The sequence below is a fragment of the Amblyomma mixtum genome, chromosome 3 (assembly GCF_055824585.1).
Source record: "Amblyomma mixtum isolate Tamu chromosome 3, ASM5582458v1, whole genome shotgun sequence".
Lineage (NCBI taxonomy): Eukaryota > Metazoa > Arthropoda > Arachnida > Ixodida > Ixodidae > Amblyomma > Amblyomma mixtum.
In genome coordinates, this window is record NC_143014.1 from 224,683,430 (window position 1) to 224,698,231 (window position 14,802).

Below are 14,802 nucleotides of genomic sequence, written 5' to 3' on the forward strand. Positions count from 1 at the left end.
GGTCGAAATTTCCGGAGCCCTCTACTACGGCGTCTCTCATAGCCTTAGTCGCTTTGGGACGTTAAACCCCCCAAAACCAAAACCAAAACCAACCTATCGTTCAGCTGTTGAAACCGAAACCGAAACATCACGTTAAAAATTCGATTTGAAAGGAATTTGAGCAACTTAGTGGTCTTAAGAGAACACCGCGTGGTAATGGATTTATAAGGATGCCTTACGTATCATTACAAAGAAAACACGCACCCAAAAGTTAGGTGTCTATACTTATTTAATGCCTTTTTCTCCAAAAGCTTATCCCCGAAACATAGCAGGATGTCAGCGCTTTCAAATGACGGCTGAAACCGTCATTAACCCCCCCCCCCCCCCCCCCGCCCACCTCTCCTAGCTGCAGCGATTAGGAGAAATTCCAGACACCTGCGGCGATACTTCTGCCTCTCAGGCTAAATGGAAGGGGGGCAAATTTTGATTTCCAGACAAGGTGCATGTCGACATCATCGGCCCGGTAACGTCAATTGCAAGACTAACTCATTTCCCATTGATCTCCGATTATTCTTGTCTTAACAATCTCCCTACCTGACACTCTTCCTCCCATGCTGTACATTTTTCTTGAGTTGAAGCCCCTCTGCTGCCCTATCGGACTCTCGGTTTTCTGCTATCTTGTACCGCCGATAATACTTCATCTTCTTGATTTCATCCTGAATTCATTCATGTTGAGTGCGTTTCCTGACCCACTGCTCTCTTATGTCCTGTCGTCACCAATGTTTCCCTTTTCGCTATTTCGGTTTCGATTTTATTCACTGAACGATGGCTATGATGTGTAGTTGAGCTTTACGTCACGTGAGGCACGGAAACGCCGCAATACAACTGCTGATACGTAGTTTGTTGCAATTCTAGATCGTTAAGTAGGCTGGTTTAACTGCTATAGTGACTTCAAAGTACCCATCAGCGTTTATATTGCAGTGTTTCGTCTAATCACATCACCTAAAATTCAACTACACATCACAGTCGTCGTTGAGTTGATAAAACCGAAACCGAAACAGTATGAAAAAAGAAATTATTTTATAAACTATTTAGCGGTCCTAGGCGAATACCACGAGGTGACACATTCATTCTAATGTCTAACGCATCATTTGAGCGAAGAAGACACGCATAAAAATGAGTTGTCCGTGGTCCTTTAAACAGCTGATACAACTTTGGGAAATTAGCGAAGAATTGTTTAGCCACGAAGGTAGGCTGTACCTGACAGATGAATAGACAGACCTGAGAGAACAAGGCAATTTCAGCTCGGAGGCCCCTTATCCTTACCTTCACTCGGTTTACGCCCCTTCTCTGATCCGTTTATGATAAGCCGCCGCGGTGGCTCAGCGGTTATGACACTCGGCTGCTGACCCGAAGGACGCGGGTTCGATCCCGGCCGCGGCGGCCGAATTTCAATGGAGGCGAAATTCTTGAGGCCCGTGTAGTCTGCGATGTCATTGCACATTAAAGATCCCCAGGTGGTCGAAATTTCCAGAGACCTTCACTACGGCGTTCCTCATAGCCTGAGTCGCTCTGGGACGTAAAACCCCATAGAACCATAAAACCAAATACTTTTATGATAAAAACAGCCGGACTGCCCCATCACATGATTAGTTGGATTATAGGGTTTAACGGCACAATCCGACTCAGGCTATGAGGGACGCCGAGAGCTCCGGGTAATTTCGACCACATGGGGCTCTAACTTGGCAGTATCGCATGAATATTATCCGTAGCACATGAACTAGATGACTTCCAAGTGCTATAATAAGGTCATTACAGAAGAAAGTGTGACGGTGCAGTGCATGTACTTTAATATCTCCAACATGATCAAGTCACAGTAACATCAAGTGAAACCCTCCAGTCAAACAGCACATGTAACAAATCTAGAAAAATTTTTACAATGACTGCACGGAAAACCGCGTACACAGATTCCACTTCTTGTCCTCATCGCGAATGTGGCAGAACCAGAAGAATGCCTTTGATTCCATATATGTCACAGGAGCTTTCATCACTGCACGTCACTGCACGTGGGCACAAAGTCAAGGACGGAAAGTGCAAACAGTATACTCCTTCCATCACATTTTTTGCCCCCTGCAGGCGGCTTTCGGACGGGTGCTGTCCGGTAGTGGAATTTTGTCCTATGCGATGCTTCCTGCTGCGGATGAACTCGATGAAGAATCAGCCAGTTCCTCGGCACGGCAGTGTTGCCACAAACTGTTCAGGGCATGGAAGCTTTTGTGCAGTACAGTCTTCGTCACCACTCTCGGATGGTGAGCTTTAACGGACTTGGACGCTAGCTGTCCTTCTGCAGCTAGGCGTCTGCTTCTGCCGAGGGCAGGTCCTCATTTTTTTCTCCTGTTACTAGCGGGACGCCTTGACCTGTTGCGTACTCCTCACTGGCCGTCTTTTCGGGCTCTTGCTCAATGAAGTCTTTAGAAGACGCTCTTTTTCGCCAGTGGGCCACGGCCTGCGCAATGGCCGCAACCCATGCCTCGTCAGTCTCCGCGGACCTTTGAAGGTTTTTGTAGCTTCCGCCTTCAGTCAAATCGCCACCTGGAGAGGTGCGCGCCCGCTTGTGTCCAAAATCATCGGCCCGCCTAACGCTTTCCGTTGGCCTCGTTCTCCGAATCGTTTGTGATGGCGAGGTATCGCGGTTCAGCTCTCTCGACCTCCGGTGAAAAGATATCTGAGAAATCTCTGACCCACTGCGACTTTCTTGTGGGTTTCCGTCTCGTTTACCTTGCGCACGACGATAGTCAAGCGGCCTGCCTCGGGGGTCGGGAAGCCGACGCCTGATGTCTTCGGGAGTGGCTCGTTCATCCGGGAACCCTGGCAGCGTAGGCGGCAGGGGTCGGCGCCCGCGAGCACCCGGTGATGGCATTGAAGAACGGTATCCCGGTCGCGGATACCGGCCAGAAGCCATCATGGCATATCCCTCACGGGCAAGCGGCTCACCGCGTTCAGAGCTCGTTTTTGGAGGAGTCGATCCGCTGGATACCTCCAAGACCGGCCTTGGCAGGCCCCAGCCGTGAGATGTGTGAGCACCACGGTCGAAGCCGAGGCCCGGCTCGCCGCGGCCGCTGTCGATGACGGTGGGATGGTGCGCCTCACCCTGCAGACAAAAGGTGTATGCTCCGGGGAGCTGTCGGCCTTCGCAGACAGATTGAACCCATATGGTGGGGTCCAGTCCAATGTTCTCCATCTTCGGAGTCCTATAGCTCACTTCCGAACGAACGATGATGATGTCCTCGGGCTGCGAACGCTTTCTCTTGCTCTCTTCGTTTTCTTTCTCTTCACCTTGGTATTCTTCGTCTTCTAGTACCGATTTGGAAGGGGCACACCGGCACGATCATTCTGTGCATTTTTTTTTGGAATGATATGCGCAAGAAATTAGTAAACATGGACGAGCAATTAGCTGACGCCCGGTAAATAATTTGTAACTGAATACCTTCTCATGTGTTTCTGCTTCGGTTTTAAGCCGTCGAACGCCAGCATGTCATCGTGAGCGGGGTTGAAATCCTCTAAGGCGCGGAAAAAATGAAATATTACCTCTGATTGATTGTTTTAGTCTGCCGCACGTGCGATCTCAGTGCACGTTGAAGATCCCCAGGTGGTCGAAATTAATTACCGAAGACCTCCACTACGGCACCTCTTTCTTATTTCACTTCCTCCTTTATCCCTTCCCTTAGAGCGCGGTTCAGGTGTCCACCGAGATATGTGAGACAAATGCTGCGCCATTTCCTTTCCTCAAAAACCAATTTACCAATTTTTTTTTTAGTTACAGAGAAAAGCTGTTATTGTGTGAAGACCCTGCTTAGGGTTGCGTCACACTTTCGAGGGCCCACTGAGCACCTAAAAGTCTACTGGGCGGCTATAAGCTAGCCGTCTCGCCAAGATAAACAAGCCATCTTACACAAGTCGATCGGCCCCGAGAGAGTAATGTTTTAAAGAAGTATAGACACCCAACTTTTGGGTGCGTGTTTTCTCGTTTGTAATGATTCGTGAGGCATTTCATTATACATGAATCATCATGTGGAATTCTCTTACGACCGCTAAATAATTTATAATCGAATTTTTTTTTGTGCTGTTTCGGTTTCAACAGTCGACCAATGACTGTGACGTCAAAGTTTGGTTAAAGGTCACGTGAGGCATGAAAAAACTGCAATATGATCGCTGCTTCTACGGTCATTGCTATTGCGGCTCTTGAGGAAGGCTGGTTTCTACATTGTAGTGAATTAAAATAATAAAGCAGCGATTATATCGACGTTTTTCCATGCCTCATGTGACGCATAACCACTCTGACGTCACAGCCTTCGTTCAGCTGTTGAAACAGCAGTACAGAAAAAAATGATTATAAATTATTTAGCGGTCGCAGGCCAACACCACATGATGATTCATGCATAGTAGTGTCTTCTGCATCATTCTACAGGGTCTGTTCTGAAAGTAGTAGGACTGGTTTTTTCCTGGGCGAACGGGCGGACGAAAGGTTGTCTGCGTGCGCAGGATCGGTGAAAGGGGATATTGGGAACGCTGGGGAAAATCGGCAGTCTGCTCTCGGCCGTTGAAGAGAGCAGGTTTCTTGTACTCTGCACCCCTGTCGAAACGCCTCGTCACGCAGATTCATGGAGTGTTTACTGGATCAGCGATACGCGATCAAATTTTGTGTAAAGCATGGTAAAACAGGCAAAGAGAGTCATGACATGATTAAGGAGGAATACGGGGCTGCTGCCATGGGTAGATCAGGTGTTTTTGAGTGGCTCAAGTTGTTCTAAGAAGGTAGGGAAAGAGTGGAAGACGACGACCGCTCCGGACGCTCATCGACCATCAAGACCAACGAAAATGTGTCGTGGTGAAAAATTTACTTAACAGTGATCGCAGGATGAGTATCAGAATGATTGCTAATGACTTTAGCTTTCCTGAAATCCAAGTTTTTGAGATCGTGACAGAAAACTTAGCCATCAGGAAAGTGTGCGCGAAGTTTGTGCCGCGAGTGTTGTCAGAGGAGCAATAGGCCAGCCGGAAAGCGATCTGACAGGATCTTCTTCATCACGTGAATGAGGACCCCGATTTTTTTGGATAACGTAGTGACCTGTTACGCGACTGGGTGTTTGAATACGACACGGAGAGCAAGCGGCAGAGGTCAGAATGGCCCACTCCTTCTTCCCCACGCCCCAAGAAAGCGTGATAGAGCAAATCGAAGGAAAAGTCCGTGCTCATTTGCTTTTTTTGATCGACATGGAGTCATCCACAAAGAGTTCGTACCACCCAGACAAACAGTTAATGCAGTTTTTTACGTGGAAGTCCTCAGAAGACTGCGAAAACGCATTGTTCGTGTCCACTCAGCCATCGCCAACAAATGGCGGCTGCACTATGACAACGCGCCGAGCCACACAGGGTTCTTCGTAATGGAGTATCTTGCCTAGCACAAGGTGGCAACGCTGCCTCGCCCCCCCCCCCCCCCCCCCCCCCTAGAGCCCCGACATGACCCCGCCAGACTTTTTTCTATTCCCGAGAATAAAGTCGACGCTCAAGGAGAAGCATCACGGATTGGTAAAAGCGGTTCAACAGGCCGTGACGAGGGAGCTAAACAGCATTCCGGTCCAGGCGTTCCTGGAGGCGTACGAAAACTGGAAAACTCATTGGCAGCAGTGTGCAGATGCGGAAGGGTGCTCTTTTGAAAAGTACCAATCGTTTGTACTATTATCATGAATAAAATTTAGAAAAAAAAATCAGTCCTACTATTTTCAGAACAGACCCCGTATGTCATGAACAAACACCACGTGAACGTTCCGACGTAGAGTGGGACCGTGCGGTGGTCCAGCGACCCAAGGGGGGTCTAAACACACTTGCCATAATAAAGTTTTTTCTCTCTCTCTCTATAGAATAAAACATGCCACCAAACTTAGGTGTCTATACTAATTTAAAATGTGACAAATTATCTTGCAGTCTGCTTGAAGAGCATTTCTAAACATCTTGATAGACCTTGTAGCTCAGCTCAGCTAATGCGGCAATTTTTTTAAAAGCTACAAGACGTCTTGCAAGACACCTTGTAGAAATCTACCCCTCCCCCCCCCCCCCCCCCCAAAAAAAAAAAAACCTTCCTCTACAAAAGGCCTTTTTTTTTTACTGAACACCAACCCGCCTATTCGACGGCTAGGAGGCGTCTTGGCAAGATTAACAAGCCGTCTTGTAGTCTTCTCTACTGGCTAAAACTTCTTGAGAATGTACTAGATGCAGCGCGTAACAAGTACCACTCAACAGCTGACCCTCTTGACCGTCTTCCAGCACATTGCCGGAAATGTAGATGCTCTCCACAATATTCTATTCCGTCATAAGGACCAGGTGACTTGAGAGGTAATAAAAGGAAGCATTCTGACGGCCTCCGAAGGCTGACTGACGAGATAATGAATTTCGTTACTTAGATAATCCGCTACCATCTGCTCCTGGCTAGTATCTTTTTATGCGCAACCTTGCCACATGCGTTTCAAGTTGTCTCCACGCGGTCGTGATGTGCGCAGTTTCCGGTGGTTTCTTTGTACATATATTTCTTTGCCTTTTCATTCAACCGTCAGCACGTGTGGTGTCTTCCTTCTCTTGCGTGTCCGTCTAGCTTGCGCTTTTTTTTCGCCATCAACCTTCTTTTGTTTTAACGATTGGTCAGCACTCGATACTCGAAGAAGACGAGAGGAAACAGCCCAGAACTTCGGTGGCAGCGCCTCGTACACTTTCTTATTAGTGCGAAAACACTCATACGCTCACCAACACCGACCAAGAATCTTGTCCATCCAACCTTTTTTTTTTTGCGCCGACACTTTGCGGCAGTGATGTCATGTTAGGTAAAAAAAGCATGAAGCACGTAGATGCCAGCAAATTTGGTCTGGCCGCCCCCGAATTCGACCGCGCCTAACACTATGGTGACCTCGCGGGCCACCCCCAAAATTTGGCCCACTAACCTCCGAAATTTGACCTTGTCCGATTCGGACAAAAATCGATGCCCAGCCATAATTAACCGCGCCCAACACAATGATGACCTCCAAATTTGACCCGGGCAACCACAAAATTTGGTCTACCCACCACGAAAATTGACCTTGGCCAACTTAGACCAAAATCGTTGTCCAGCCATAACTGACCGCGCCCAACACAATGGTGACCTCCAAATTTGGCTCGGACCAACCCCGAAATTTGGCCCACCCACACCTAAAACTTGACCTTGGCCGATTTGGACCAAAATCGATGTCCAGAGATAATTGACCGTGCCCAACCCAATAGTGTCCTCCAAAGTTAGCTCGGGCCATTTATAAAATTTGGCCCGGCAAGACCCGAAATTTGACCTTGGCCAAGTTGGACCACAGTCGATGTCCAACCATAACTGACCATGCCCAATACAACGGTGACCTCCAAATTTTGCCCGGGTCATTTCCAAAATTTTGCTGGGCGATTGCAAAAAAGCCAGCGCTTTCGCGCTATAGTTTAACCAAATTAAAAACATAACATTTTTTTGCCTATTTCGCTCGACTCAGCGGCTATTTTGAAAAAAGATGTTGAGAATCTGCGACCATAGCCGCATCGCAGGGATCCTGTTAGTAAGGTGTTTCGAATGCCCCGAGCAGTGGCTTCACAACGCGACTGCAACGTTCCTTCATATTTGATTGATAGCACATGGTCTTCTGCTGCCGCACAGCCGCGCTGCTGCAGATGTGTCACGAGAAATTTCGGACTTGAAGTATGAGGAAAACATGTCCCCCCCCCCCCCCCCCCCCCCCTTCGTTTCGACGCGGCCGGCCATCTTCATCATCGTGCGTCAGGACAGCGCCGGCTAGGCGAGGAGGAAATCTCCCTCATGGGGGAAGCGGAAGCAGCGGCGGAGTGAGAGTCTCTCTTCGGCATGGCCATGCTCTTCGGGATCCGGCCAGCGCCACGAGCGGTTGCAGCCGCATGCTCTCGTCACCTTACGCAGCAGACGCACGGAGATCCGTCACGCCTTGCTGCTGAACTCATGATTCCAGGCAGCGAAGCGAGCGCAGCAAACGCGCGCTCTCGTCACCTCCCCCAGCAAATGCTCGGGGATGGCTTTGCCCCAAAGAATGCGGCGCGCACGGGAAAACCCGGCCGCCATTGTCGGCGCATACAAACGTTCGTCGCCGATACCTCTTAAGTCACGCCCCTGCTCCAGCTGTTAAGTCCTTCTTGCGTAGCCTTCTATTTCTGACGAATGCCTCGTTGATGGGTTTTGTAGCTAGCCGGCCCGTTCTGTGTATTAATTGCAAATGTGATAAATAGCATATGAGCGTTCACGCTTTATCGTCCCTCCCTTTGTTCCCTCTAAAACGAACCCCTCCGCGGTTAGCGAGCGGGAACGCTGCATCCGCGGAGTGGAAGTGCGGGGGGGGGGGGGGGGGGGGCGGAATACTTGTCCCCTATATTTCCACAATGGCAGCCCAACGTGTGGCAAGCTCTTGGGACAAGGGACGACAGTCAGTTCGGTTCGTGGAATGCCCGCCCGGATTTGGAACAGCGTTAGGCCTGACCCGAATAGCAGATAAGCGGAATAGCAGCATGAGGGAAATGCCGTGCATGCTACGCTTTTGATGAGCACTTCATCGATACACCTCTGGAAGGTGAACGTACGAGGTCCGCAAATGGAGAGCGAGACCGAGCTGTCCACGGAGAACAGCAAGCCAGAAGGAGCGAGTTAATACGGAAGCCTGAATGGTGGCCCGATTTCTTGTATAAAATATTCTCCATTCTCTCTCTTTGGCTCTGGGAGCCAGATGCCGTAATCTGATGCCTTGTAGTGCAGCCAGGATTGCAGGAAAAGCACCGGGGCGCTCCGACACTGCGGGAAGCGGTGGCTATTGGTCGGTTCGGGCTGTGTTCGCGTTTCGAAGGCATTCCGAAATCTGGAATGTCTCCGCGGAGCTCCGTCGACTCGAATGTCAACCGAATGCCGTTCAAAAACTTCGTGCAGCAGCGCTAGTTCGGCAGTCGAGTCGGATGACATTCGGTTGGAAGGCATTCGAAACGACCGTGTAGCAGGGGTATTATACGTTAGCCTTCTATTTCCGAGGAATGCCTCGTTGATGTTCTGTAGCTAGCTGGCCCGCTTTGTGTATTATGTACAAGTGTAATAAATAGCATATGAGTGTTCACGCTTTGCCGTCCCTGCCATTGTTCTCTCGAACACGAAACCGTCCGCTGTTAGCGAGCGGGACTCCCCTCTTCCCCCCCCCCCCCCCCCCCCCCCAATAATTCCACAAGTACTCTTCGCAGGAGCTGTCGCTAGTCACCGCTCGGCTAAGACTGCATCCGGACCAATGCGACGTGACGTATACACAGAAATCAACAGATCTGATCATTCAGTTTTTACAACCAGCCGACATATGCCTCACAGTTGAAAGCAACCTTCGATCGCTTAAGCCTGATCGACCAGCCCGTCGGCATAGTGTCACTGAACGACAGGTTCACAAGACAAGCACTGGGAAGCCGATTGGCTTGTTGATCGATGTGTGCTGCTAGTATTATTTTCAAGCCGAGGCAAAATCGGGCAGCGGCGCGAAAGTGGGTGCCAGAACTTCGTCAGGTCGATATTATGACTCGAGCGTGTGACATGCAAGGAGTCCGCGTTGCTGTGCTGCTTTTGAAACAAAGTTGGCGGACCTGTAAACTTTGAAACGGCGCACGAAGCCGCCCAATTCCAGAGCAATAAATTTGAAGCAGTTCGTCGCAATATTTATGATTTCCGATCCGGATGGCGCAGCTAGTCTGGTTTGGCGCTGCTTCGCGCGAGAGTGAAATCCCTGTGCGTGTTTCAAGCTAAAGCCCGCATTCTATCGAAAAACAAAAGCACAGAAACTGGTTGGCAGGTGCGATTTTATAGGCTTTTGCCAGTCTGAATGAAGGCCGCACGGTGTCAGCTGTGCTTCGTTGGCCTCGACGAGGGGGGGGGGGGGGGGGGGGGTCTAGCCCCCCCCCCCGCCAATATTGAGGAGGGATTTGAGACCTCTGGGTCTTTGCTAGAATGTAGGGACTGATTCCGAAGCAAGCAACCATTTTTTTATTCTTGTCAGTGGTGGCCGGAACATTTTTCTATAGTTTTGAAAATTTCCCTGTGATATTTAGTAAGAGTCATTAACGTGTTTTCTAGAACCTTAGACGTACAAAAATACAAAGTAGGCAGCACTGCACAAATGGTAGAAAAGTGGAAACCCATGCCCTCAAACCACGATCGAGTCACTCCCGAGCTGGCCGCTCAGCTCCAAATGGCAGAGCGTGGGGATCGTTTGTTTCAGGCCTGTGACATAAATTAAGCAAAAAAAAAACGACCTTTAAATGTGATATCTCCCTTTCTGTATAACACTATGTGTAAAAAGACCGCAGCTGCTTTCTCTCTCTCCCTCTTTATTCTCTCTCCACCTGCGCTCAAATCACTTGAGCCACCCCTTCGATGGAGCGAGACTTTAAAGGAACACTGAAATGATTTCGATGGGCATATTCTATTGCAACAGATGTATACTGGTGATCTTTGTGGGTGTTCGAGTCAAATTTGTAGCCGCCGCGGTGGCTGAGTGGTTATGGGGCTCGGTGGTGGTGGTAAATATTTTTATTCAGCGAGAGTTTGCAGGCAAAAATGGCCCTTTACGTAGGTGGAGTCCTTAGACCGGGACCCTACTGGACGAGGCCGCTACTCGCGCCCGTTGGAGTAGCGCCCTTTGAGACTCCAGCCCCGAGCAGTTGACCAGGGCTAGTTCCTATGCCTCTCGGGAAGGGGTAGGGTTTGGGGGAAGGGAAGTATTCTCCTGACAGGCCCAAACCATGTGGAAGTTATCGGACACCACCTCGCAGTGAGGGCAGCGTCCATCAATTTTGGGGTCAAAATGTTTCGCTACTGCAGGACACAACAAAGTGTTGGTCTGCAGGCGCCTCAGAATTCGCTCATCGGCTTTATTCAGGCCCTTTGCAGAGACCGGGAAAAACCGATGCCATTCGCAATAGTGTTCCAGAATTTCCTTGAACCGCAGCAGCGGTTGCCTAATCTCTGAGCCGGAGGAGCCTAGTAGCCCGGTGGGTATGCGCTCAGGCGGCCGCGTCTGCAGCCTCGTTACCTCTAAGGCCCTGATGGCCCGGAGTCCAAACTATGCGTTTGGGCGAAGGGTCCGATTCCCTTACTGCCAGCTTTAGAATATGGTAGGCTAAAGGTGAAACTTCGCCAGCCAGATAGTGTTCACAGGCTCGACGCGAATCTGTAATGATTACCTTCGAATTAGGGTCCAAGGCGGCAAGCGCAATGGCTACCTCTTCGGCCTGCGCTGAATTTCGAGCTCAGTATGAGAGGCCTTTAACGTGCTGGTCCTGGTGAACTACGGCGGCCGTATAGAATCCAATGGGCGACGGCCCTGCCACGTCAACGTAGTATATACACTGTTTGGATCCGTGTTGGTGTTCCGAGGGCCCGAGCACGCGCCTCTTGTATGCCTTCGTGTGTCTGCGTGTCCATGTTGCGCGGGTGTGGGACCCAGAGCTTGTGCCGCTATAGCCCCGGAATCCGATACATATCCTTTGGAGTGCACTCGTGTTGGATGCGCAGGCGGTCTAGCAGGCGGCACCCGGATGCCGTCTATGAGCCAGTGCTCGCTTTGCAGCATTTCTAATGATGGCGTCAATTCGTGTCTCGTATTGTTTCGCAGTGCGAAGATAGGGAACGGAGTAGAGGATCCTACTGGTCACGAACGCATGGGCGAGCCGAAGCGCGTCCCTGCCCCGCAACCCCCCGCGTCTGTTTGAAACGCGATGGACCATGCGTCCGACCTGTTCGCCTACGCGCTTGAGTTTGGCAATAGTGGATTCTGGGCTGAGCCTGTTATGGATGAACAGACCCAGTATGCGTCCCTCATAGCTTGAGTCGCTTTTGGACGTTAAACCACCACAAACCATAAAACCAAATTTGAAACCTCTGCGTGGACCCTATAATTTGGAAATAATTTTGAAAAATCGCTGCTCGCAGTAGCTCGGGGCGACACACCACTAACAACTCACCACGCATCCCCTACCCCGATGACGTCAGTGGGCAGAGGGGGCGAGCTTGAAGGCTGGCCCTTCTACCTCCTGGCGTCATCGGGGTAGGGGACACGCGCGATGAGGTGTGTGGCCCTAATCTGCTACGAGCTAGTCAGAGTTCCAGTGACCATTGCGAGCTACTGCGAGCAGGGATTTTTTAAAATTATTTTTAAATTATAGGGTCCGCGCAATTTGAAATTTGACTCGAATACCCACAAAGACCACTTCTATAGATCTGTTGCACTAAAATATGCACACCAAAATAATCTCAGGCCCCCTTCAAGGATTGGCCACGACGAATAAAGAAAATTGACACCTTTTTGGCATGTGCTTTTTCTTCAAGACATCAGCCGTACTGTACGGATTATAAGCTTATATCGTAAGTCTTTTCCAGTGTTCCCTTTTCTTTTACTGCGACAGCTGTAGTGGGTCGTCCGGCTAAAACGTTGAGTCGTCGTCGTCGGCGCCCCTGTACGTCGCACACTGCACACCCACCCTCATACCCGATGAATATACTTACTGCACCTGGCTACGCCAACACTGTCAGGGGATTTAACACTGCCAACTCTGCATCCCCACACCCCACCCTTACAACCTCCCTTGACGACGCGAGCCAACCCTCCTACACGTCCCCTCCCCAATTAGTTATTACAGCTGGCTTTTCCAGCACCCTTGACAAAAGGCTCCCCGCAGTGACTAGAGCTCATCCGTAGCGCTAATGTTAGTGCAGCGACATAAAAGCATATTAGTTGTTCCACACCCCTAGGGACCCGGAGGTACCAATTCATCACAAGAAGGGCAAACGTCCGATCGCTTTTTTCCCCTTGGTACTGCTTAAACGTTATACATTCAATGAATGCGCGCAAATAAGACAATCGTTTGGCATTGCGTACGCGTCGGCACCCTGCTCTCGTTCGCGTGTGCGGCTGTCAAACTCCACTGACGGCAGCTAGTTCATTTCAAAGTTGTGCCACTGAATTGTAGTACGACGATGCTGGTTGCCAAATGCTTGTCGGTGGTCTTCGGCTTTCAAATACACCGCCGAAGCCAAAGACAGGAAGTTGCATCAGAATCACGTGAGCTGCCGAAAGCTCCACCGGAAACTGTGCTCTCCGGATCGACGGTGTCGCCGACGAGCCGACGGCTGTCCACAGCCTGGTGGGGCCAGATGTAAGAAGAGGCCAGGGCCCACGAAATTTCCTCGGACTAGGAGATAACCTAACCGGCACGCAGATGTGTTTAGAGCGTACGCTGATAGCCACGGCGTGGTGTAACTAGCTACACGGAGTTGTTCCAAAACACTGCTGAAGTTGTGCACGCTGTCCAACCTAGTTTTACATCGGGCGCAAGTCGTCGGCGATACCCCTGCAATACAGATGCAATGCAGACAGCCCATGCACAAAGTCTTTAACCCTGCGTTTCACTAGCGGCGTGATCTTGGAGGTTAACGCCGAGCATTCGAACTTGGGATCGCGGAGGTACTGTTATCTACCGTAGACATCTGACACGCAGAGGCCGTATAACACGAGTACGTCGCGTAAAGAACAGCGCACACTTGGAAGCCTCAGTCCACCGAGGTGCAGCTCATTCAGGGCGCTGAAGAGGACATTGCATTGCGATGAACGCCGAAGCTAGAGCGAGCGTGGCCCACACAGCAACAAAGGTCTTTGCGAGGACCAAACAAGCAACGCAGAAAAGTGCTGTACGCAGCTCCGCGTACAACGCGCCCAAACGCCGTGGGTGCGGTACGCGAAGTTCTCCATGCGATCACAAAAGCCCTGCGTCGAAACTACAGCGCACGTGTGACTGGCATAATGAGCAAAGCATTTGGCTGCTGGCAGCACGGTGCGACAGCTAATGGCTACGGCATGCGCGGAAGCTGCTTTGAATCCTCTGAAAGCACTAGGGGAGGCGGCACATAAACGCGTCCAGACGCGCACAAGGCAAGTGCGGGCGTTTTTGCCAACCAAAAGTTACCCCCTGGTGCCACCTTGTTTGTGAACTGCCGAAGGTCTGCTGGCAACCTCCTTTGCTTGATGCTGAAGCAGAAACCGTCTGGTAGTCCGCAGCCAGTCCAAGCACCACCAGTGACTAAAAATGATACATTATGACAACGGTCATGCCGGTGTAGAGAGCTCAATTGCTTGCCGAAGGAAAACTGAACACGGAGTTGCAGTAAATTCAAGAGTGAAGTTTTGGGTTTCACACATTGCCCACCTACTTTTGCGCCTCCATTCAGCGTCTACACTGCATAGCACATCCATACTACATCTGCCCACAAACTGTTTTCATAGCAAACCTTGCTTTTGGCCTCCCATTATATGAACACTGACAAACACACATTATTGCATGCCTTCACCACAGTGCACATTTCATGCATTGCTAGCTTAGCTCATGTATCCCAAACCTAATGGGTATAATATTCTTTTTCTTGCATTTATAAAGGAAAAACTATGCACTGATAACAGTGAGCATTGATCTCGCACATGGAAAAAGCACAACAGAAAAGGGGCTCCCATTATGTTGGTGCATAGACTCCCTAGGTCAGCACTGAAGGCCATTTTGGACCACACCTGTTTGCTACACAAAGGCCCTTTTAAATTGTGATGACATTCACTTTTAACTGAAGTCCTGTAACTTTTCTTAGAGCAATAATTATCAAACTTGAGATCCTACAGCCAGCACAGTGCACTCAAGTAAGCAACTAATTTGCCTTGTCATAGATGTTGG

General features: G+C 50.1%; 1 protein-coding gene across 1 annotated transcript; it reads right to left on the minus strand.

Moving 5' to 3' along the window:
* Positions 1–2,329: 2,329 nt before the first annotated feature.
* On the minus strand, positions 2,330–3,220 carry LOC149353840 (uncharacterized). The gene has a single exon (XM_089575871.1). It carries the CDS (start codon positions 3,218–3,220, stop codon positions 2,330–2,332), a length of 891 nt encoding a protein of 296 aa, XP_089431997.1.
* Between the last annotated feature and the right edge of the window lie 11,582 nt (positions 3,221–14,802).

Bases quoted from the DNA above. Each gene is read 5' to 3' on its own strand.
- LOC149353840 (XM_089575871.1), bottom strand. From the start codon at position 3,220: ATGGAGAACATTGGACTGGACCCCACCATATGGGTTCAATCTGTCTGC.